At 42.3% G+C, this 25,474-nt stretch overlaps 2 protein-coding genes and 1 long non-coding RNA gene across 7 annotated transcripts in view; 1 reads left to right on the forward strand and 2 right to left on the reverse strand.

Annotated features, from left to right (window-relative positions):
- Nucleotides 1–770: 770 nt before the first annotated feature.
- LOC122254286 (uncharacterized) lies at nt 771–21,563 on the reverse strand. Of its 4 annotated transcripts, none has more exons than XM_086532965.1 (7): nt 21,454–21,563; nt 8,802–8,965; nt 8,354–8,530; nt 6,137–6,412; nt 3,978–5,096; nt 2,335–2,508; nt 771–1,652 (listed from the first exon to the last, which is right to left on the reverse strand). In XM_086532965.1, exons 2-7 carry the CDS (start codon nt 8,898–8,900, stop codon nt 1,440–1,442), a joined length of 2,058 nt encoding a protein of 685 aa, XP_086389091.1. In that variant the 5' UTR covers nt 8,901–8,965; nt 21,454–21,563; the 3' UTR covers nt 771–1,439. The 4 variants fall into 4 exon arrangements, with proteins under 4 accessions (XP_086389091.1, XP_042873844.1, XP_042873843.1 ...); XM_043017910.2 differs by lacking the exon at nt 21,454–21,563 and adding an exon at nt 16,187–16,305; XM_043017909.2 differs by lacking the exon at nt 21,454–21,563 and adding an exon at nt 16,107–16,245.
- Nucleotides 21,482–22,339, reverse strand: LOC147467077 (uncharacterized). Its single transcript, XR_015190684.1, has 2 exons — nt 22,118–22,339; nt 21,482–21,616 (listed from the first exon to the last, which is right to left on the reverse strand). It is a non-coding gene; the product is annotated as an uncharacterized LOC147467077 (long non-coding RNA).
- Nucleotides 22,340–22,961: 622 nt separating this feature from the next.
- The window catches only part of LOC122254288 (phospholipase DDHD1), an 11,361-nt gene continuing 8,848 nt past the window's right edge, over nt 22,962–25,474 (forward strand). For both annotated transcript variants that reach the window (XM_086532945.1, XM_086532944.1), the window contains exons 1-3: nt 22,962–24,583; nt 24,798–24,953; nt 25,334–25,462. In XM_086532945.1, the coding sequence (XP_086389071.1) occupies nt 23,092–24,583; nt 24,798–24,953; nt 25,334–25,462 (1,777 nt within the window). In that variant the 5' untranslated portion in view covers nt 22,962–23,091. The remainder of the gene's footprint in view (nt 24,584–24,797; nt 24,954–25,333; nt 25,463–25,474) is intronic.

A 25,474-nucleotide genomic window follows, 5' to 3' on the forward strand; every position in this document is an offset into this window, starting at 1 on the left:
TCAGAAAAACATGATAAAGGTATCCCAGCGACAATCGAATATGCTCAAATTAAATCATTAGGACCCTTCTATCATCTCTGCAATTGAATTCCCTTATTCTGATCTGTCTAAACCTTAACCCAATAACACCAGGGCAGTTTTAGCTCTGGCCGGTTTCATTGTGTGCAAGCCAGGCTATTTGTCATCTCTGACCATGGCCAACTGCTGTGTACATGATCACCCATTGTGCCGGCCACACAAAAAGCCATGATGAGATAACATGTTCTCGGCATCAAGTGCTGTCTCCATATGACCTGATATCATATCTCCCAGTGTCAACAGGTTTATCTAGCACAATATAATACCATTACAAAATCTTGGTACTGTATTCTTTCATCAAAAATTAATTTTGAAGAAAAAATACTCATTAGTATATTGCATTTAGCATGAGAATGTCAGAAATAAGCCAATCCTTTTATTAGTAAATGTAGTAAGAAATGTTTTACATTGTTATGTATGCAGGTAATTATGCATGTCATGACATCCATACATAATGGGTTAACTGTTGTTAAGTCTCATTCATACTTCTTTTCAACTTTTGTCTGTGAACTTCCTTATTTTCTTATTGTATATGGATTAGTTGTACATTTAATACCATCACTATAATTACTTAATTACTAGCCTGTATGTTGTCTATCAGGAAGAGCTAATAACATGCTATATTAAACCTTCATGTTCATAAAAAAATGATATCAGAAAAGACTAGGAAAATACACAAATAAATCATCATACTGGAACATACTTTTATTTCATGGAACAAAGTTTGGTATTAAAACAAACTGAAAGAAAAGAAAGATGTCTGGGAATATGCAACCTCTACTTTCTCTTGTTTTCTATGAGGGAAAAAAAAAAATAGGTAGGTAGGTAGGTAGGTAGGTAGGAAGGAAGGAAGGAAAGAAGGAAGGAAGAGAAAAGAAAGAAAGAAAGGAAAGAAGGCAGCAAGCAAGGTGCATATTTTACCTATAAAAAATCACTGGTGTGGTTCATACAAAATAAGGTTACAAGCATACCAATAGAACTAATGAGTGTAATGAATGCACTTTGAATTATAAGTAAAACTCAACAATGTCTTCTTTCATTAACCTTTTAGTAAATATATACCAGTGTATATATGATATTGAAATGATAAATATTCAACCTGGAAATACAGGACATATAACCTCATTGCTCACAATGAGAATCTCAACATAAACAAAAAAAAAGGCAAATGTAGGGCTTTTTTTGGAAATCAAATATAGAAATAATAACAAGTGACTAGTTCCAAAAAATGCAAATACATGTAACCATCCACAGAGAAATTACCCAAGTAGATAATAAGAAGAAAAAACAATCACAAAACAACATACATTTACACCACCCTGACAGGCCCCCTCCCTCCCTCCCTCGCTCCCCAAGACACACTAATGCTCTGGCTCCCAATGTGAGAAGACTTGATCTGTGGCACACTTATGCTGTATGTCAATGCTAGTGTGCTGGAAGAACTTCAGTGTGGGTGTGAGAAGGAAGGTGTCGAGGGCTGGCACTACTAATGTCCGAAGGGAAGGCAGGGCATCTGCCAACATCGCAAGGGACAGGCACATCGTCTGCTCTGTGCCCGATGGTAGGCAACATAGCTGAGGATACAGAGAAAGAGAAATTATAATGATGGTGATGACAATCGTATCAGAGATGATAATGATGATAATAAAGAAGACAGCAATGGTGATGGTGGTGTCAAATAATTATGATGTTAATGATTCTTGTGATGATGAGTGAAATGGAAAAATGATGATAAGGAAATAGAATCAAGTTGAACTGATGGGTGGCAATAAATAAACAATGTTCATCATAACTGTCAACACTATTGTCATCATCATTGTCATAATAATCATCATCATCATAGCTGTTAAAAGTCAGGAAAAATAAATGATGGTGATGATACAGAGGATGATGGTGAATACAATGATATGATTCAGCTTTGCATCACAAAGTTCCCAAAAAGCTTAAAACAAAACTTTCATATTGGCAGTGAGAGACTGTTGCCACAAGTGGATGCCCTTCCCGACCCTGGACTATGAGCAGAACTCAAAACTGCTCATTTGACCTTCTTGTTGCCTGGCCATGAGCATTACCATTGTACAGCACCCCCTTATCAATAGAAATAACAGTAATCACACATGGATAATCTAGGCTTTATTTTCAGTGATAAATAGAGAATCTAAACCTTAGGAAAGAAATATGTTTGTGAAAAATTATAATAATGAGAATAAGGAGCATCACTAAACAGGACCTCTCACACCTTTTCCCACATCTCACCTGTTCCAAATTGGATAACAGTGGTTTGCTATTCTGCGAACTAGTGACAACATTGACAAGGGCATTCCCGGTGCAGGTGAGGTGGTTGCGTCGGTGGCTCAGAGCACCCATCCACATTCCAAGACACAGGTTGCGGAGGTTGGGTAGCCGCTCCAGGAGGCTTGACAGGAAAGCCTGTTAAAATTGTGAGAAATTGTAGGGAAATATTTACTTATCCATAAAGAAACGTGAAATTTTGCACACTTGATATAAAAGGGATACTATTGTATCAGAGGTAGAAGCTATGCTTTGATTTCAAATTTCACACTTTATGTTATTATACTTTATATTATTATTGGTTCTTTACAAAAATCATATATTTTCTGAAGCTGTGGTCTCACCACCAATTTTAAACTCTGGAACCAGACTCAGATCAAGGTTCCTTACCCTTATAGCACAGCCTCTGCACCATTTAGGTAACCAGAAGAGATAGAGCTTAATCATATTAAAGGGAATGAATCTATAGCATATGATATGTAAAATTTGTTAAATACTATAACATTAATTAAAAATATATTTATTTGTGTATACTAAACATTTGTGTGTATTTTCTTTAGGATACTAAACCATACTAAACCAAAAAATATATAATACCACATTTGAGACCAAGGAAAATGCTATGCAAAAGGATCAGCAACAGTTTTTGAACAATTTTTTTTCTTTGTCCATCTTTTGACTCATATCTATTTGAACTTTATGAAACCAGCCTAAATGTGTGCAAGCCCTTGGGAGTATAAACAATACTGAATACTGGGTGCCCATAGGGGTCTCAGGCACCAGAATTAGAAAGATGTATCTATTGAACCTTTTGTATGAAAGGCTTAATAAATACTAAAGACTTCTAAAACATACATAAACATCTATGAGATATCCACTTTACAATGAATGAAACCTAACACATAATAAAATAATAAAATATATCCAGTTTGGTTAGCAATTTTAAATCACATAATTAAATTTCACTTTCCAAACCTAGCCCTAAAGGACATGCATATTAGAGTTGGTCATGCTCAGGCGAAGACATATATAATTTTTACCAATATTACACAGGAAGCTTAAAATGATTCTACCATTTTCAGGTATCATCATGCAGATTTTGACATATATCAAAAATACAAATATTCTTTTTGTGCTTGTTGAATTAGAGTAGCTAAAAGTGAATGTTTAGTGCATATCTGCATTAACCCTCTCTGGACGGGAGGTACACTACTGTACCGCTCATTCAAAAGCCCGGTGGCCGGGTGGCACAATATGGTGCCAGCTATTTAATTGATTTAGGCCTAAGCGTTCGAAAGCCCCGGCATTGTGACATGCAAGGCTGGAATGCCCCCATCGTGAGTGGGTTAAAGATGGAGCAGTTTTAACCCATTCACGCCGGGGCAGTTCCGGCTTTGCGCGGTCGCAATACCGGGGTTCTCGAACGCATAAGCCTAACGCCTCGAGATTCTCGGGCGCACAAGCCGCAAGCCTCGGTTGTCCGCTCGCTCTACCCGAGCGCGCGGCTTCCCCTCATAGCGCGTCCAGGGCGTCTGACGCGAAAACCACAATACGTGCTATCACGTCAACCGGCGTGAATGGGTTAAGGGGTTAGATTGCAGCCTTACCTCAGAAGGTTCTTTGGTGGCTTCAAACAATGAGGCTATCCTTAGTGTCACTAACTTCTGATGCACTGTGTACTTAGACTTGGACAACCGTTCATGCAGGGGTGCAGGGGGTCTGGGTCCAGCAGGGAGAGGTGGGCCGCCTTCACCCATTGCCCCAGGGAAGTTGGGTGCCCTGGGCATGTTCCCTCCAGCCTGGTCATCCCCTCCCTCCCCTAGGAATACCTGCAGGTCCTCCATTTCCTCCACAAGCTCATCAATGAGGAGGTTCTCCAAGATCTGCCTGTCCTCGTCCATCATCTGGCCAAAGCGGTGCAGAGGCATAGCACCCTCCCACCCCACATGTGGGTGCTCCTGGAACACTGGGTGGATGCTCAGGGTTTGCAGGTTGGGGCAGTGGTCCAGGATGAAGTGGACTTGTTCAAAGGAATACTGCCTCATGAACGTCAGACGTAGGTGTGTGACTGAGCTTAAACAGGAGATCTCATTGATGGGCAGGTCACTGAGAGAGAAAGCATCCACACGGTCGGTAAAGATGCGACAGAACCTGGCTACTTCGCTCTCATTCCAGTAGCCCTTCTGCAGCTCCACTGATTTAAGCATCTTAAACATTGGTACAATCTCCTCCAGATATCTAAGCTCTAGCTCAGCATCATTGGGAACATCACAAACACTGTCAACAAACTTCGCTTTAGACAAATACAGATCTATATGACTGTCTGATCTATTGTTCTTGACATTCCAGAGCTGGCGAAACTTAGACAGGATCCTTCTGGTGAGGCCTGTGTGCTTCCCAAAGCTGGAAAGCTCTGGCTGAAGCACTAGGGCCAAGATATACACATCATGCAACACTTCCTCTTCAAAATATAATTCATCCAGATCCAGCTTTTTTAAGTTAGGGAACTGCAGCACAAACTTGTCCCGAAAGTCCTTCTCTTGGGCAAACCGGGTGAGGATTCCCGAAGGATTTCTGGGATCAGCCGGTGGGGGGATCCCAAAAAGGATAGGCCAGATATCCTTTTCCAGTACTGTAACCTCCATGCGTGGCTCCAGGAAACACAGGGACTCCAACTTGGGGCAGTGCGCACTGAGAGCCAGGAGCACTGAAGGGGTCCCATTATACTGCAATCCACAAAAGAAAGGCATTAACATAACACTAGTATTTGCAACAAGAACAGGAACAACAGCAATAGCAATCAAAGCTACAAAAATCAAACAAAAACAACTCATGATCACTCCCCATTCTACAGAGACTAAAGCAGTTCCCCTTCCTTTCCCCACCATCCCCCCCCTTTCCCCTCCTTTCACCACCATCATTCCCCCTCCCTTCCCCACCAGCATTCCTTCTTTCCCCATCAGCATTTCCCCTCTTTTTACCAACAGCATTTCCCTCTTCTTTTCCTACCAGAATTCCTTCTTTCCCAACAAGCATTCCCCCTCCTTTCACCATAAGCATTTCCCCTCTTTTCACCAACAGCATTCCCCCTCCTTTCCATACCAGCATTCCCCTCCTTTCCCCACCAGAATTCCTTCTTTCCACACCAGCATTCCCCTCCTTTCCCCACCAGAATTCCTTCTTTCCACACCAGCATTCCCCTCCTTTCCCCACCAGAATTCCTTCTTTCCACACCAGCATTCCCCTCCTTTCCCCAACAGAATTCCTTCTTACCACACCAGCATTCCCCTCCTTTCCCCACCAGAATTCCTTCTTTCCACACCAGCATTCCCCTCCTTTCCCCACCAGAATTCCTTCTTTCCACACCAGCATTCCCCTCCTTTCCCCACCAGAATTCCTTCTTTCCACACCAGCATTCCCCTCCTTTCCCCACCAGAATTCCTTCTTTCCACACCAGCATTCCCCTCCTTTCCCCACCAGCATTTCCCCTCTTTTCACCAACAGCATTTACCTCTTCTTTTCCTACCAGAATTCCTTCTTTCCCAACTAGCATTCCCCCTCCTTTCCCCATCAGCATTTCCCCTCTTTTCACCAACAGCATTTCCCCCTCCTTTTCCTACCAGAATTCCCTCTTTCCCAACAAACATTCCCCCTCCTTTCACCAACCGCATTTCCCCCTCCTTTTCCTACCAGAATTCCTTCTTTCTCCACCAGCATTTCCCCTTCCTTCCCTCTACCCATTCCTGAAACCTCTCCCCTTTCTTGCCTGGAGCTCAATGTGCCTCAGGTCAGGCATCTCCCTGAAGAGCAAGGGCAGGAAGTCAGGGTCATGGAAGTAGACTCCCTCAAGAACCAGGGTCTTGGTGGGTAGGTGGTAGCTCTCCCCATTTTGACGCGCAAATGGGAGGCTCTTAGTGCCGTTCCAGCCCAGCCGCAGCTCAGAAAGTACATCCAGGATGGCTCGGCACTCCTCTGAGGTGATGTCCAGCCCAGTGCCGGCGACTGGTGGCGGAAGGCCATTGTGGTCCTCTATCACTGCAATCTAGGGGGGGAGAGAATAAATTTTAGTTTTAAAAAGTAAAATTACTATATTTCTCACATGTCATTAGAGCTTTGTGGCCATAACACCCACAGTATCTCTAAATGATATCTAATACACAACTCATGAATCAGTGTCAGAGTGAGTGAGTGCCATATATTTGGACTAAATTGGGCCTCAGTACCTCTGTGATTATAGATTCTTTTTTGATCTAGCCCAAATCATCACAGGGGCAGCATTGCATCATTCTAAATTATGTCTCCCCTAAGACAAGGGATGTCATCCTAGCCCAGCCAATGCCAGGTCTGTGAACCAGTCCCAGTTCTTCCCTTTGATACTGAATGCCAGCCTGTTAACATTAATGACATATACTGCAAAACAGGACATTATACAACTTGGACACTATGCAAACACCATATTATGTATCTATATGGGATACCTGGTGTAACTATATCAATATTGCAATCATTCAATAAATATGAGAGGCTTTTATGATTGAGGAGCCATATCGACAATATCAATGTTGTAAACCTTATGGTTGGTATACTGTTGGATTGAATGTGAAATACAGGAACTGGGGGTTTACCCACATTGTGTGGCATATAATTCCCATATCACTGGCTTTAGGATGGCTGTAATATTGTTGTATATCCTCCATATTTTGTCTCTATGTTGATCACACTGTACATAAAGGAAGTATTATTGGATTATGGGAGAATGAAAACTTATAACTTATAATTCTCGTTATCAACATACATGTAAAAAATAGCGAGGAAAGAGAAAGAGCAAAATTTTGGTTTGGAGATATGGCTACACAACAAAGCAGAGGTAAAGAGTAATATATATACACCAAGGGTAATATATACACCAAAACATTTTATACATTTACAGACGAAGAAGAAGAAGAAGAAGAAGAAGAAGAAGAAGAAGGAGGAAGAGAAGGAGGAGAAGGAGAAGGAGGAGGAGGAGAAGGAGGAGGAGGAGAAGGAGGAGGAGGAGGAGGAGGAGGAGGAGGAGGAGGAGGAGGAGGAGGAGGAGGAGGAGGAGGAGGAGGATGAGAAAGAGGAGGAGGAAGAGGAGGAGGAGGAGGAGGAGGAGGAGGAGGAGGAGGAGAGAAAGAGGAGGAGGAAGAGGAGGAAGAGGAGGAGGAGGAGGAGGAGGAGGAGGAGGAGGAGGAGGAGGAGGAGGAAGAGGAGGAGGAGGAGAAGGAGAAAAAAGATGCTTACAGTGCCTTCCACCTTTCAAATAATCAAAATAACAAAATAAAATTCTGTTGACATTTAACATGATCATGAAAAATGTTTTCTCATTAATTTCAGTAGAGACATCTTTATGCTATACCATACCACTCTATTAGTTAGTATTATACTAATAATAGGAAACAAACAGAGAGACACACCTACCCATTAATTTCATAAATATATAATAATGATGATAATTATCATAATTGTCATTTTGACTATAATAACATATACCATGAGTAAATAACCAAAGACACAAGGTGTGTATACATGCTACCCAGCTTTTGGCATATATAGATACCACCAGGCATATAGGCTTTTTTCTTCCTGGCATATATAGATGTCATCCAGCTGGTCAATAGCACTGATTTTGTTAGTTTGGAGAGCCTATAACTTATACCTGAACTTTACAGTATTTTTTTTTTTTTGGGGGGAGTGTGTGTGTGTGTTGCGCGTGTGCTTGTGCGTGCTTGTGCGTGCATGTGCGTGTGCGTGTGCGTGTGCGTGTGCGTGAGAGTAAGAGTGAGTGCGAGCGTAAGTGTATGTGCGTTTGTGTATGTGTTACTGAATATTCATATCAATCCTTGTGATATCATGGAATAAAGATTATGATTGTAAATAAAGTAAATCATACCTTCATTCTTATCATCATCATCATCATCATTAACACTATAACCCACCCTCTCCTTCACTATCCCCTCACCTGATCAATGGTGACCTTTGGGCAAAGAACAAGCATGGTGGTCAGATAGATGGGTGGGTTGTGGCGACTCCTCAGCCCCGAGATGAGGTTCTTGTAGAGCTGGTCTTGCATCACACGAGAAAACAACACTTCCCCATACTGCTCAATGAACCATTTCAGGACACTTATGAGGTGGTTCTGAGGGAAGGAAGATTATGAATGGCTTAGCAGAGGGGAAATAGGTAGAAGAGTTAGAAGAGTGGGGGAGTTTCTCGTAAGGTTACTGTTCTCTTATTACTTATCTAACAATGTTCCAGAGATTCTTTAAGTGACTTTTCTAAAATTACAGTGATGGTAGAAATTTCCATAAAAATGTATAGAGTATCTCAAACACCTATTCCAAAACTAGTGAATTACTTTCATTTAACATTCAATGAGTGGATACATATCAAAGCAAACAGTATCTCACCCTTTCATCAACTTCTATGATAGAGAGCTGCCACACGGCCGTGATGAGGCTCCGTGCAATGCGCCATCCACATGCACGATGTAAACTTCCTGGCCTCATGACTGTCTATGCTTAGAATCTCCTGGTTAATATCTGGGCTTCAGTATTGGAGTGGAAGCCTTATTCTGTAAAAATAAAACAATAAATAAATTTGTAATTAAGTAACCAAATATATATATATATGTATATATATATATATATATATATATATATATATATATATATATATATATATATATATATATAACTGAATGTATTATAAATTAAAACATTTAGATGATAGAGAAAATAACAATCAATATTTGTATGCTATAAGTTAGCATACTATATAATGTATCACTGAGTACGGTATAATACCATTTGCATAGTGACTTTTACACAAGACACACTGTGCAGTTTTACATTCCTATGTACCCATTATAAATACACTCAGGATTAACCTCAACCTAAAATATAAAATAATTTCATCAGTTTCATCAAACAGTATATAATAAATAATTGCATAAAACCGTATCTCCATAAAGCTCACAAACATGCATTTACTCTGACCAGTTCAGTTCAGTTCAGACAGATATGCGAAGACGTCGCTTCGCCCGGGCTATATGCTCAAGGCGGCCCGGCCTCTGCCAGCTATGAGTGCTGACTCATCTTATCTAATCTTTTCTGATCATCATCGCTGATTCAATTCAGCTCAGTTCAGAGAGATTTTGCGAAGACGTCGCTTCGCCCGGGTTGTGTGGAAGGGGTAGCCCGGTCTCTGTTGGCTATAAGTGCTGACTCATCTGATCATCATGACTGAACTTTTACCTTGGCGGTCGGATTGCCTGTAGGCGCTCCAGTTGCCAGGGGGCTAATGACAGGCATAGCCTTCTAACCAGCCCGGCGGCTGTCGTCTCTGGGCCCTGCCTGAGGAAGCGAGTGTGCTCGCATTCCATCAGGTAGTGCTCTAATTTGGCGTCCGGCGCGCCACAATACTCACAGCGTCGCTCATCTTGCCCAATAGTGGGGATGATTTGCCACGCACAAGGGTAGCCTATTCTCAGTCTGTGCAGACTGACTTCAGCACACCTTGATATTCTGGGAGAGAGTATCAGCGACTCATAGCCTGTGGCGTTTGAGTACCAGCTGGCCGAGGGGGAGGTTCTCGCTTCCTCTCTGTGTCGCTGCAGGGCACCGACCTGCCCTGCAACCATCGTTTTACGCCTTAGCAGTTCCCGGCTAGGATGCACCACAAGATCACTCAAGGGTTTCTTCCTGCCTTCCTCCGCTAACCTGTCAGCTACGTCATTCCCTTCAATACCAACATGGCTTGGGACCCAGTTGATGATGATGCGTCTTCCCTGATCCAGGATTCTCTGAGCAATGGTGAGAATCGAGGTTATCAGGTAAACGTTATCAAGGGGCGTGCTTTGTTGCAGGCTGTCAATGGCGGCCCTAGAGTCTGTGTGTATAACAACATGCCCGTCCGTCTGGGCTGCATGGGCTAGGGCTCCCATAATAGCTACTGCCTCTGCCTGGAGCGAGGAGGCATTGTCTGATACCCGCATAGCTTTCTCTATGCCCCTTGCTGCAAAACCGGCGCCTGCAGTGCGGGTGGTGGGGTCTACAGAACCATCCGTGAAGTAGGTTTTACTGTTCAGCGGCGTGATTGCTGTAATGTTCCTCTCCGCCTCAGCCTTCAATAGAGGCGGTGAGTACTGCGTTTTTCTTCTTGATAGACTCATGACAGAGAATTCTATCAAGGATCGTGCCCACGGCGGGGCTGAGACATAGTCAGGGTGGGGATGGTCCATGCCCTTGATCATTAGTGTCTCTTTGAGCTCAAAGCGTTTCAGCACTCTGGTTGTCTGAGACAGCCAGGTGTTGTTAGCAAAGAGTTCTTGGTTTTGTGCAAGCCGACGCTGCACTCTCTGTCTTAGCTGCGAGTCCAGTGGGGACTGTAGGACATTTGCAAGGAACTGGGCCGCCATCTGATCAATCCGGGTGTCCAGGGGAAAGAGTTTGGCCTCCAGGAGGAGGTTAGTAACCTTAGCCCACCCAGGGGCACCCAGAATAATCCTGGCGGCTTCGTTTTGCATTATGTCGAGTCTTTTCCTGAGTCCAGGTTTTACTGTGATCAGGGCGACGGAGGCGTAGTCCACAATGGGACGGACAGCGTGCACGTAAAAAGATCTTAGTACGCGGTGTCCAGCCCCTAAGCGCCGCCCAGACAGAGCTCTCATGACAGAGAGCCTTGCCTTGGTCCGGTCTAAGAGATGTTTGATCTCGGAGCGGAAGGTGAGGTTCTTATCGATCCATACCCCCAAGTATTGGTAGACGTGTACCCACTCAAGCTCTAGACCTTGGACTCGCAGTCTTTGATCACAGACATCATGCTTCAGCGCCATTGCCTTCGATTTGGCTGCTGAGATCTTAAGCCCGACTCTGCAGCATTCCTCAGTTATTAGGTCCAGACAACGCTGGGCCTTTCTGACTGGATTCACATTTCTTCTCCCAGTGGAGATAATTGCTAGATCATCTGCATATGAAATGATCGTGCACCCCGCTGGGAGTGGAATGTCGAGAATGTTTAACATGAGGATGTTGAACAGGGCCGGGCTAAGGACCCCTCCTTGAGGGGTGCCATTCTCTAGAGGCAAATGCCTGGAAAGGTGACCTTGGAACTTCACTCTGGCAGTTCTGTTCCGAAAGTAATCGCCAATCCAGGCAAGCAGCCTGCCTTTGATTCCCTTGCGGATCAGGATCTCCTGAATGGCTAACGGGTTTGCCAGTTCAAAAGCCTTCTCCAGGTCAAGGAAGACAATGACAGCGCTGCTGCTGCTGACAGTGCTCAGTAAGGTGGCAATGCTGTGGGTAGTGCTCTTGCCCCTTGTGAACCCGTGTAGGTGTTCATGTGGAGGTCCCAGCTTCCATTGGAGCCGATTCAGTACCATTCTCTCTGCTGTCTTTCCTAGACAGCTAAGCAGGGAGATGGGGCGGTACCGTCCTGGCTCCTTTGGTTTGGGGACGGGAATTATATCAGCCCTCTTCCAGCACTGTGGCAGTGAGGAAGTTTCCCAGGACTTGTTGATGAGATGCAGAAGTGCAAGCTCACCTTCATGTCCTAGGTGGGAAATGATGGGGTGGGAGATCCCATCGCTACCCGGGGCTGACCGGGAACTGGACTTGTATGTTCGCCGTAATTCCCTCAGAGAGAACATGGCATCTGTATCATCAGGCTCGACCGCCTTTTCTCTGATGAGGGCATGCCTGCCTGGGAGCAGTTGTTCTTGGCATGCCCTCAGCTCTGCTGGTAGTCCGACGCTACTTGTTCTAGCAGAGAACTCGAGTGCCAGTCTCTCCGCCTCCGACCGCGGGTCATGGTGGGTCTTTTTGGGGGCTGAGCGATTCGTGGCCCGTCTGATACGGTTCCACAATTCTGAAAGGGAGGTTTGGTGGCCAAAGGACTCACACCACTCTAGCCACTTTTCCTGCTTTAACTAACCTCTTAGCAGTTTCCTGAGCATCCCTGAGAGCCTCTCTTAGAAGAGTGTGGTTCTCGGGAGTTCTCTGTCTGCGAAAGTGTCTTCTGCACATATTGATTCTGTGGTTAACCTCCTTAATCTCATCATTGTAGTACCAGGCGTCCTTGAAACACCTGGACCACTGACGAGTTTTGGGGATGGTTTCTGAGGCTGCCTCGTCTATGGCATTTACTAGTCTGGCCTCAAGTATGTCCACATTATCATTAAGTGAGGAGTCACTGGTTCTGAGGCACACGGCCAGAGCCTCCTGGAAGGCTTTCCAGTTGGCTCTTTCCACCTTCCATCGAGGATTGTGCTGGGGCATGGGTGCCGGGCCAGCATCCAAGATGGTGGTGACTATCCCATAATGATCGCTCGTGGCAGTGTTGTCCACAGACCAACTAATTCTCTCGACCAGAGCCGCAGTGACAAAGGTGAGGTCAAGGACCCCCCCGCCAACATGCGTAGGCTCCTGGCTGTTGAGAAGAGCAATCTCTGGGCATGACTCTAGCACCTCGGCTATATGGCAGCCTGCCATATCACGTCTCTGAGTGGGAGCCAGTATAGGGTGGTGGGCATTAAAGTCCCCCCCTATAAGAATTAGCTCATGTGCTGCAGCAGCACAGGCTTCACTGATATCTAAGCCCCTACAGTTTGGCCTACTGTATACATTGTACAGCTTGAGAGGACCCCCGGCCAAATGGATCTCAACAGCAAGGGATTCGACACCTTCTCCGCACTGCCCAGGATCGGCAATCAGGGAGCAGGGGATAGTCGACTTCACAAGGGTAATCAGGCCTCTGGTACCTTGCGTACTCGGTAGCACAAAGGGATGATATCCCGAGAAGCGTACAGATTCCCCTGTTAGCGTCTCTTGGAGCATGACAACATCAATGTTCCGAGATCGCACGATCGCGTGGAGAAGGGCGGCCCTATGGGAGAAGCTGTTGATGTTCCACTGCAGTATGCTTAAGTTAGTGGCCATAGTGCTTGTCTGCGTTCACTAAGTCATTGACGTCAAGGTATTCGGTCTCTGTGTCCGACGCCCCCGTGTGGGTAACGTCAGACATTTCGGAGTCTGACAACTCCTTGGTGAGTTCCACACTGAGTGTGATTTCCTCACTTGACTCGTCACTGTCGTCAGGACAGGTCGAGTTGGAAGGGCTGGGTCTCCTGGGAGGTGGAGTATTCCTGGTCGCCTTGGCCTTCTTTTTGGGTGGCCTTGGCTTCCTCACCCTTTGGGGTTTGGGCGCAGGCTCTGCCAGTGTGGTCTTGGCCGCAGGTTTGTCGGGGAGACAGGGCTCGCCCTGAGTTGGGGTGGGAGAAGGAGTCTCGCCCTGAGTTGGAGGGGGAGTTGTGGCCTTGGGCCTCATGTCCTTTTCCTTCAGGGCATTGACGGTCTGAGTCATTGCCGTCATGGCTATCTCGACTGCCTTCTCCGTCTCCTCGCTGGTCCTTCCCAATGCCGTCGCAACTGCTGTGACAACTGTCTTCAGCAGGAGCGTCAAGTCCTTCTCTGTGAACAAAGTCGGACTCTCCGCTCTTGGGGTAGCCTTTGAGGTGTTCCCAGACCCCTTCCGGGTCTGTTTCCGACTTGGAACATCCACCAGCGCCGGGAACTCTTTTGTGTTGGAGGCGTCCGGTGCTGGTTTCGCTTTGGGCGGTGCTTCCTTCCTCTTAGGAGGGGGGGGAGCCCTTACCCCTTTGTTCTGCCCCCAGACATACGTGCCTAGAGGGGCGGGAACAAAGTCTGGTCGTTTTGCAACGATCTCTTGCCGCCGAAGAGCCTCTTCCTTTCTGACAGAACATCCGAGGCTCCAGGCGTGGTGTTTTTTATGGCAGTTTGGGCACTTGGCAGTGATGTCATGCAGTGATGACATGCTTTTAAGCCCAACATGAAAATGAAACTGTTCTTGATCATTTCAGTAACTCATAACTTTCCTCCATTCTCATCAATTCTTGAAGCTGGTACGTCAACCAAAAAACTTGGGTGAGGGATCATATTGTCATGCTAGAATATTCCATTTCTAATATTCTTAAGAAAGATGGATAGAAAGAAAATAAGATAAAGGCAATGGAGCAATATTGAGAGATGTATAGATATGAGAGTGAGAGAGAATAGATACAAAAAAACTGTCTGTTATAAATACACTTTTACTGAAAGACCTACCATTCATTTAGTATTATAAATGTGGATATATCAAATTATATAGCATGAACATGTCCAGATTTCTTAAGGAATAGTTTAGCTTAACTCAAACTTTAAAGGAACTATTGTAAAGTTTGGGCACTTGGAGAGGTGTGTAAAAGAAATGACACTCTATCAAATACAGAAAGATTTTCTCAAGTCATTTGACAAGCTACAGTATACATTTTTATTGTCTTAGAATCACCAATCAAAACACAAAAGATAATGAATGGAAGGACATCAAAGCTAGATGGCAGTAGGAATTGGAAGAAAAAACATGAATCAGTTGAGAAAAAGGATTGAAAAGCCACCACCAGTGACTGGAAAGATAATGGGCATATGAAAATGGATCTTTGAGTGATGATGCTGATAAGAACCATGTCATGAATTACAAATCTCATATCTTTATGATCAACATAGATCAGGCAGTACAATATTTGGTAAATTTGGATAAAGACACAACCAACCTGCTGTGTAAGACACAATATTTTTTTTCAGGTAGTTTTCATTGTGTTTTACACAGCTATGATATTAATTTCTTACAGAAACCTTTCATTTCTGAATTTCCCCCCCCCCCCCCCCCATGCACCTGCATCAACACAGCACTGAATGCTTTCTGGCAGGAGATTTAAATAAGATTTTCTGTGACTAAACCTATCCAATAGATCTATCCTAACCTAGTTGGTTTATGGGTCATCCTATAACAGTTTAAGTGTTGAACTGTCACCTTTAAAAAAAAATTAATAAAGCCCCACAGCATGTATCTACAACCTGTGCAATTGGTAGCGATCACTATACTGATCTGAAATTCAAACAAGGACCCATTAGTTGATAAATTTGTTGGTTAGATCAACTATTTCCTTATTGGTGCTATTATTGTTAAGTGACATCATTGCCTATTAGCGATGTTTATTTGTATTTCTGCAGGCGAGGTCAGCACATGCACAGAGTTGATATTTTTCCTTTTCAATTTGTCAGTTCAGTGGAAATAACTCCATCTATTATTTTTTAATAGTTTTCAAAATAATATACCTTGCTTAATTTACATTTCTGAAATAAAACTTTATAATGCTGTAAGGTTAGTTTTTCAATAGGTTTGGTTACGTTATATCTTTATCCAATTATACCCAACCATTCTTTTTATTCTGCCTTTCTTGGCTAGTAACTGACAACTGCTTGTGTGTCTTTGAAATTAAGTGCTTATGCAGCAGTAAAATCTTGGATTTTTTTTGATTTTTTTTTATAAGTTAAATTTATAAATACTTATTTCCTTTTCATTTTTCTGATACTGCAAACCCACTGGACGATCCACATAATCTAACACAGATGGCTATTCCATTAAAGCAAAAATAAAGGCAAATATTTATCACGCCGCTGTTTATGTTTCACATCAACAAAGCTAAACCAATTCATTACTTGTGAGAAAAAAACGAGAAAAAATAAAATAAAATAAAATAATAATAATAATCAACATATTTCTGAACCATTTCAGAGAAGACTGCCTGGCGAGTTCCGGTGACCAGTTTGCACTGTCAGACCATTATGTAGTATCTTGTATAGTTCTTATAAACTCACCTCACTTTAGGGATATACAAGATTCATCTTATACAACGGAAATATCGAACTTCATATTAGTGATTTACGAAATTAATTACTTTTAGGACGACAGCTTTGCCACCAGTGCTTAGCTTTGTCAACCAATCAGGAGCGAGAATACTAAGCGACCAATCACGAACTAGCTTTCATTTTTGTTTAGGCTCCTCACTGGCGAATCATGAGCGCGGTTTTATAATCATTCTAAGGATGGTTCTTATAATTGTTTATCTGAAGATTTTCTTTTCACATCTAAAGGATGATAAATATAAGATACTTCAACTATATGTTATACCACAATAATTATGATACAGGAATAAAAAGAAATAAAGTACGTCTACAATAATCGATAATTTAAGGAAATATACTCATTAAAAGCCTTATCATTGCTTCCGTCATGATTCAATTTTTGCTTCCGATAGTGTTATAATTTCTACTTGAACAGTCTTAAAACCTTTATTTATAACGGTAAGAGTAAAGAAGACAATGATGGAAGTAATAATCACAATAAGAGCGATAGCAATGACGTTACTGAAAACATAACAAATAAGATAACAACAATAATAATGATGAAGGTGGTGGTGGTAAAAATAAATAACAATTATCATTATCATTATTAACAAAAATGAAAATTGATAATGATAAAAATCATGATGATGATAGTGTTGATAGCAATAATGATATAGATTATAAAAATGATGATAATGAATGTAAAGATAATAATAATAATAATAATAATAATATTAATAATAATAATACCAATACTAATAATGATAATGATAATCTATGATGTTAATAAGGGTAATGCTACTAATAGTAATAATACTAATGATAACAATTATAATGATAATCATAATAATAATGTAAATAATAACAATATTAATGATTATGATAAAAATAATTATGATAATGATAATGATGATGATAAGAATAATAAGAATAGTGATAATTAAGATGATATAAATCAATCAAGCAGGGGGGATAACGCCGGAAAGAGAGCACTGCCGTATCCATCCTACGCTTCCAGCCTGAGGATCCCTTCTAGCAAGCCACTGCTTCCTCCCTGAAGGCATGATCGATCTGCCTAATTCACGACTTCCTTGGTCCCATGGGCCTCCTCCATACAGGATTGATTTTTGGTGGAGACAACCTGATGGGCGGAATCCATCTCAGGGAGTCGCTCTCACGGTGTAGCCGTTGGTTGGACACATGATCCCGCCAACTATAGCCCATCTTCCTGCACATGGACCTGTTACGAAAGGCGTCAAAATGAGATTCTAGAGCATAGGATAAGGTCCAAGATTAGCAATATCAGGGTCTTGAAGATACGTAGCTTGGTCCTTCTAGAAAAGGATCTCCAAATACTTCTGTCAAGCGAGTTCATGGTTCCTGTTGCTAGGTCAGTCTGTCTTCTGACCTCCTGGTCTGGCCGCCCTGAGTCATGGACCACATTACCAAAGTATGTTTCGCTGCAAACACATGTTGGGTTCTCTTAACAAATCGTCAAATTCTTGGTTCTTGGTCTTGGTGCAAATCTCAGAGCACACCCCCCCTCCCTCACTCTGCCCAAGTGAAACATTATACGATCAGGGCCACAGATCTCCGACAAACCCTTCAGCTTGGAGAATCCTCTCGGGAGACCAACAAGGATGTCGTTGGTCTCCCCAATTCGGGAAGAGTACCAGAATCCAGAAACCCTAAATCTCTGTGACCTGCAAAATCCAAGAGAAAGAGGCTATTCTTGCCACTAATATCACCTCCCGCGCCGTGGAGACCGACAGTAACCAGCTCGATCGCATTGCAGTCACGCAGAACAACATGGATATCTCGCCGAGGACGGCAATCAATCATGGAAGCGAGAACGGTACGGAGCCAGGGTGTCTCCACACGCCGGTCCGTACATCTAGGGCCCCATGATGCGCCAGGATCCTCTACAGTTTTGCTTAGTACCACAAGGTACCCAGTTAACCATCGGTGACCTCGAGGAGGCACTGCAAAAGTCTTGACGATGGAGAGGCTATGTACTGGTAAGGAGGTTTACATATAGCCTCTCTCTTTTCGCGCTAGATTAGCTAGTGGCAGCTGAAAGCGAGAAGGCATCCATGCATAAAACACTACACTGTTACCACATCATCGCTTCACATCACCCTAAGCGTGAATCACTTACCTACGGATGATAATAATGATGATCATGAAGACATCAATGATAGTAATGATGATGAAAATTAAAAATAATAAAAAAATAATAATAACAACCATAATGATAATGATAATGCTAATTACATTACATAATAATGATGATATTGATAATAACAATAATACCGATAATGTGTGTGCGCGCACGTCTGTGTTTGAGTGTGTATATGAGTTAGTATGCGTATTATTACATGTAGTGGGAAGAAAAATAAAGAATATTAAAATGATAAAATGCAATGAAGTAATGTCATTAATAACTATAAAACAACAGCAGTAATAGTAATGATAATCATCATGATAACAATAATGGTGATATCAGTAGTAATGTTACTGCTGCCGATGGTGACAAAAGCTATGGGGTTTATTAAAAAAGTACGTTCGCTCAGATGAGGGGAGGAAGGTTAGTGAAAAACGAGCGAGGGAAGAGGGGAATTTGCTATAATGATTAGTTTGTCGCTTTAAAAAGTTCCGTTTGTCCATTTGTCTGAGCGCTAAACACAATTGAGTAGTTTCTGGAAATTATATTCGTGTGTTTTCCTGTGTTTCCCTTCATTGTTTTCTTTTCAACTTGTTCAGCATGAATCCCTCACACGTGCGCGCCTGTGTGTGCGTGCGTGTGCGTGTGCGTGTGCGTGTGTGTGTGTGCGTGCGCGTATATATATATATATATATATATATATATATATATATATATATATATATATATATATATATATGTATGTATATGTATGTATATGTATATGTATATGTATGTATGTATATATGTATATGTATATGTGTATATATATACATATACATATACATATAATATATATATATATATATATATATATAATATATATATATACACTATGTATATACACACATGGCAAATAATGACTGGCTTAGATTATAAATGACTGTTTGGTTAGTTGACTAGTTGACTGACAAATAGATATAAATTATTAACTGATTGATAGATAAAAGCATGCACCAATCATATCTAATCATTTCAGCTTTTAGAATTATTCAATACTGTGAACAAATTATAGATTGTAGATGTTACATTTGGCAAGCTTGAGTGTTCAGACCTCTATTTTCCCAACTAAAGTTTCTCAATGATAGTTTCCCCAGTCCTCATTTCTCGTGATTATTTATTTCGGAAGTAATAATATGACTAAATAATAGAGGATCGTATAGCAAATATGAAAGTACATATACCAAGTGTTATAATTATACTACGTTCGAACAATTATGAATACAATATTCAAATCAGTATTCCTCAGGTTTCACGCCATTATCCTAAAAATGTGAAATTGTGACGCCGGCAATCTCCCTCTTTATAACCATCCGACGATGCATTTGTCAATTATAAAGCAGCAAACTACCGGTTATAAGTATTTCGAGTATCAACTAGTCTTTGGAAAAGCCAGACTTTTCCAAATTCATGCACTTCACCCACATCAATCCCATATTGAAAGGAGGGGGAAATCCTAGATCCGCCATCTCTTACCGCCCAATTGCGTTGACAAGTTGCTTATGCAAGGTCATGGAAAGAATTGTTAATAGTAGGCTATTGCATTTTCTAAACACCAGGAATTTACTAGTTGACGAGCAGTGCGGCTTCCGAAAGGGACGCCAAACTCTAGATCAGCTAGTAAAACTGGAAAGTCATATTCATGAGGCATTTGCCAAAAAGCATTTTTTGATTTCAGTATTTTTAGATATAGAAAAAGCCTACGACATGACATGGCGACATGGCCTACTCAGAAAACTTTATGCTTTCGGATTGCGTGGAAACTTGCCTTGTTTTATCCAAAATTTCATCTCTGACAGAACGTTTTCTGTCAAATTATTTTCTGACAATGTCATTCTCGGACATTTTTGTTCAGGCAAACGGGGTCCCACAAGGAAGTGTCTTGTCTCCAACATTATTTTTATGTATGATAAATGACATTTTACCATCTCGGAATCCTAAATACTCTGTACGCCGATGATTGTGCATTATGGCACTCTAGCAATAATGCAGAGTTCTCGGCAAATCAGATCCAATTGGCACTGGATATGATTCATAACTGGGGCCTCCAGTGGGGTTTTAAGTTTTCCATAAGAAAGAGTATTGGCGTGGTCTTTACACATAGGAGAAAGACCAACATCAGGCTAACTCTAGACAACCACCCAATACCTATTTAAAATTCTGCTAGATTTCTTGGTCTACTCTTTGATAGTAGATTGAATTGGAAAGACCACATTGGTCAATTAAAGAATAAATGTCAAAAAGCACTCAATTTATTAAAGTTCATTTCTGGACACAAATGGGGAGCTGAGAGAAAGTCTTTACTGATGTTATATAAATCCCTGATTAGATCTAAAGTAGATTATGGGTCAATCGTGTATGGCTCGGCAACGAGCTCAACTCTGAAAGGTTTGAATGTTGTGCAGAATGCGTGTTTACGCGTCTGTCTTGGAGCCCTTAAGTGCACTCGCACCGAGCGCCTAGAGGTAGAGTCGGGAGTACCTCCCCTCCGTCTTTGACGCGGCCAGCTTGCGCTGACCTATGCCGCCAAGGTAGCCAGGCAGCCCCATCATCCCAACAGGGATGTTTTGCGCCGGCAGTTAGGGCCCCAGCACCGCGGCGGAAAGCCGCTGTGCAATAGACTCCATGACCTCACAGATAAAGTCGGTATAGATCTCTCTACCATCGATACCCTGGTTCAGTCAAACATAGCACCGTGGGAGACACCCAATTTCACCGCCAATTTAGACTGGCTACCATCAGCCAAAGCCACGGTGTCGGAGGTGGAGGTACGCCAGAGGTTCAGAGAGATCATTATTAAACATCTTTCCTTTTTTCATTTGTATACCGACGGGTCCAAGACAGACGAGTGTGTGGGAGCGGGTGTATGGTCGACTGAATGCCAGTTGAGATTCAGATTGCCAAATCATACATCGATCTTTCTTGCCGAACTTTTTGCAATTGATAAAGCTTTAGATTTTGCCTTATCGACGACCCACGATAGAATAGTCATATTTTCAGACTCGTTAAGTTCACTTAAAGCTATTAAATCCTTAGAAACCACCAATAATGAAATACAGGGTAATATCATTCGTAAATTGCATAGTGCCAAAAAATCAATCAAACTGATATGGGTACCTGGACACTCGGGTATCCATGGCAACGAACAGGCTGACAAACTAGCCGGGTCGACTGGTGATCTGGAGCCTGGTATTGTCCGCACAGATCTCAGGTGTTTTGTCTCTTTTATAAAAGCAAAAATCCATCTCCTGTGGCAGAGTGAGTGGACCGACCTCACAATCTACAATAAAAACAAACTTGAAATAGAACAGTGGGACACATCCTACAGAAAAAACAGAAGGGAGGAGGTGGTGTTGGCCCGGATAAGGGTCAATGCTACAAGATTGACACACCTCACTCCCTATATAGAGAAAAAAATTCCCTCCACTATGTACTACCTGCAATAGAATCATGTCAATAAAACATATAATCATAACCTGCCCAAATTATGACCAACAAAGACAGAATTTAAAAAATTATTTATATATAAAAAGCACGAATTTTACCATCACATACGTGCTATCAGACAACGAAAAAATAATAAGTAAAGTAATCACTTTTCTTAGGGAGACAAAACTTTATGACCTTATATAGATTGATAAAATAAAATTGAATCATTGGCTTAATAACCTTGTCATGTGCCGCTGGTTGATAGCCAATAATAAAAAAAACAACTAGTCTGAACCAGTAATTCGCAAATGTTTTGCCTTGGGTCTTTTTGCCTGCTTGTGACGTTACTTACAGAGGCATGCACGGCTGGGACATACACGCTGGTGTGGACAGCTATTTGATGGAGGAAGAGAGCCTCTCATTTAGTGGACATCGTTACAATACAATTTTGCTATGTTTAACATGGTAATAGAAGCAAAAAAATATATATTTCAGATCTTTACAGATTTTGCTTTTTCTACGTATTCGCACATGTTTTATTACTTGAATCTATTCATTTTCTAACCAATTTCGTTTAGTAAATTTTGAACAAGCAGGGTTTAATCAAGATCAATGCAAGTTTTTCTTTTTATCTCTCTGGGCCACTCAAGTTTTAAACAAGTTCGTCCAAGCGGTAATTTTCATCAAAATACACGATCAAGTTCATTCAAGTTTCTCACAAGACCTTCAGCCAATAGGAGCGTAGCTCTTTCCCGCAACATCGCTAGGGATCTTTCGTATAATTGTTTACGCTCAAACGTCAAAAGAGGATGTTGAATATAAAGTTTAAAAATCAATACTTTTGGAATTTCAATAAATATGAAACAAATAGTGATAGTGCCTAATTATCCGATAATGCTTCTAAGAATGCGATGCGACATATGGACTTAGACAGAATGTATTCTATAAACATAAAATAGTAAAAATTAAAATAATAATTCATACTTAGTACGTGTTTTTTTCAATTTTGGATTCGACTAATAAATACAATAACTATTATCAATATGAAAGTAAGGGAAAAAGTCGCATAAATTCCTCGGTGACAGCGACTGGCACTGGTGGCGTCAGCACCTCATCAGCTGACACTGATCAATGGTCACAAAACACAAACAGAGAATCGTGTGAGGGGAAAATGCCATGAAACACTGCTGCAGTGAGGCAAAAACGCCCATTCTGCGACGTTGCGAGTCACAGCTGACTCCTCTTCAGGCAGGAATATCAGAAAGTAAAGTGTTGCATTGATCAATGGTTCCTCTTGAGTGCGCGTTGCGGCTGTGATGGTCCAGTATGGACTTCTCGGGAGGGGGCGGACAACACCTCGGTGGACAGCACCTCGGACAGCACCTGGGCCAACACCTCGACTATGGCCACGGCCTCAGCCAACAGATCGGGCAGCTCAGCCTCGATCCTTCCTCTCGTCCTTCCCCGCTATGCCCTTCTGCGGGGACGAGGACGTCCTTTGGGGGCGAGGTCCCCCCCCGTGACACAGGGTGCGCCTCTGACGTCTCCTTTGGCAGAAGCTTTTCACCCGCGGCCTTCCAGTCTGCTACTTCTCGGTTACATGAGTCCCACAGCCAGTTACAGCAACCCTATTTGCAGCAGAGAGAGCAGGTGAGTTACAGCCCATCTCCTCTGAGCTCGACCAACCCCAGTCTTCTTGGTGGGAGCCCAGTGCCAGCCCAGCACCAATTATCCCCCAGTAATCTGGGCACGCTAGGCCTGCAGTCACCCCGTCTCACCCCCATCCAGTCCCAGACGTCCTCCCCAATAAGGTCCTCACTAGGCACGGCTCAGCTTGGTTCCTCCTCCATGACGGCAGGTATCCAGAGGGATGGCTTAGTGCCTGACACACAGGGTTTCTCTGGCCAGTTAGGGGGCTCTCACTCGCCAGTTCACTCACAACTGGGACGAGCACAGCTGGCATCCAGTCTGCCCACATCCTTGCAGCCACGACCCCAGGAAAGACCCTCTCCGCTCCCCTTCCAGCCACAGCATATGAACCAGAGCCGACTAAGTGGAGCTCAGTTAGGGTCAAGTTGGGGCAGTGCTGAGAGCCAGAGTGCAAGTTTTCAGGTCCCTCTCCAGCATGGCTCACATGATAGCAGCCAAAGTAGTGGTCTTGGATATTCCAATTTAAGTACATACAACACCCAAGTGATGAATGGCCAGATGGCAGCAGGAATGCACCTGCAACAGGATATGCAGTACCAAAACCAGCTTCAGTTTGACAGCATGGGTTTCATGTCAATGCAATCACAACAAATGCAGTATGGCAATTTTTCACATCTGCAACAGGGATTTCCACAAGAAACAAATGGCTTCCAATATAATGTTGACTACATTGACAGTACAGACCCAAATGCCTATCAGGATTATTATTATGACTATCAGTATAATAGTTATAATGGATCAATGGATAGTCTAGATCCAAATTACTTAGGAACACCGGTGGGCAGAGCTCCAACCCCATACGGGGATGAAACTGTAGATGATCTTGGGCCAGAGGAAGTGCGATGGTTCTACAAGATTGAAGCAGATAAGAAGTGGACGCCCTTTATTGGTTACGATTCCCTTCGTATTGAGTGGAAGTACAGGGACCTAATGCAAGACACAAATTCTGGGGGATCAAATGGATCTCCTTATGGAAATGCTGAGAATGAACAGCATTCTCCAAGAGAAATGGAGGAGAAATCACAAGTCATTGAGAGAATTGTTGTTCGAGGAGGATTGTATGAAGTTGACGTGAAGCATCGGAAATGTGAGAGTATTTATTGGAAAGGTATGCTATCATAATGTCAGTGAAAGATTCTTTTTCCATTTTCTCTTTTTCTGGATATACATACACAATAGTTTAGATGAAATTGTTAAACAAGATATATATATTGATATACATGACAGATGTTATGAAACGTTACATGTCAAACTTCAGAACCTTTATTAACTTCTTACCCTTTCTCCTTTTAAAATCAAACCTTTTTTTTTAACTTTCACAGGTGAAATATTCATGATCAGTCGTGGCACATGGTTTTATGAGGGCGCATGGGGCCCTGTTGAAGAAATGCTTGCAGACAGAATAGATATGGAGCATTTGACACACTTCAGAGGGCATCTGCTGACATCTCAGCGTGTAGATGATACAACGAAAGAAAGTAAGATGGGAGAGTGCCGAGTCTTACTTTTTAAGTTGAATATAATTTTCCTGTGAAGTCTCTTCATATAGATGTAGATGTTAGCGTTTGTTATATTTCTAAATGAATACTTTATTCAGTTTGTTTTATATTTAAAATGTTCATGGAGCTGGTAGATTAATTGATCATGAAGGAAAAGCACATGAATATATATGGCATTACTTTGTGATTTGAATATAGTGTAGGATACATAATGCATCATATTGATACAAAATGTTCATCACAGAAGTATTATTTAAAAAGCCTGCTAAATCCACCTAAATTATGAGAAATACTGTGTGTTTACCAATTATTATTCCTGCCTCAGTTGTTTATTTTAACTATTATTTATTTGTTTCTAGTTGTACATTCCTTGTCACTGCCTGAGGGTCATGTTGACTGGTTTAGTGCCTCCGAAGTGTATCTATCATCTGATGCGACACCATCCAGATTAATGAGATCTGTTGGCAAGAAATTAGGCTTCCAAAAGAGTAAGTACTTTT

This window comes from Penaeus japonicus, unplaced genomic scaffold, assembly GCF_977035675.1.
Source record: "Penaeus japonicus unplaced genomic scaffold, GWHDUDI00000001_assembly GWHDUDI00000038, whole genome shotgun sequence".
Classification (NCBI taxonomy): Eukaryota; Metazoa; Arthropoda; class Malacostraca; order Decapoda; family Penaeidae; genus Penaeus; species Penaeus japonicus.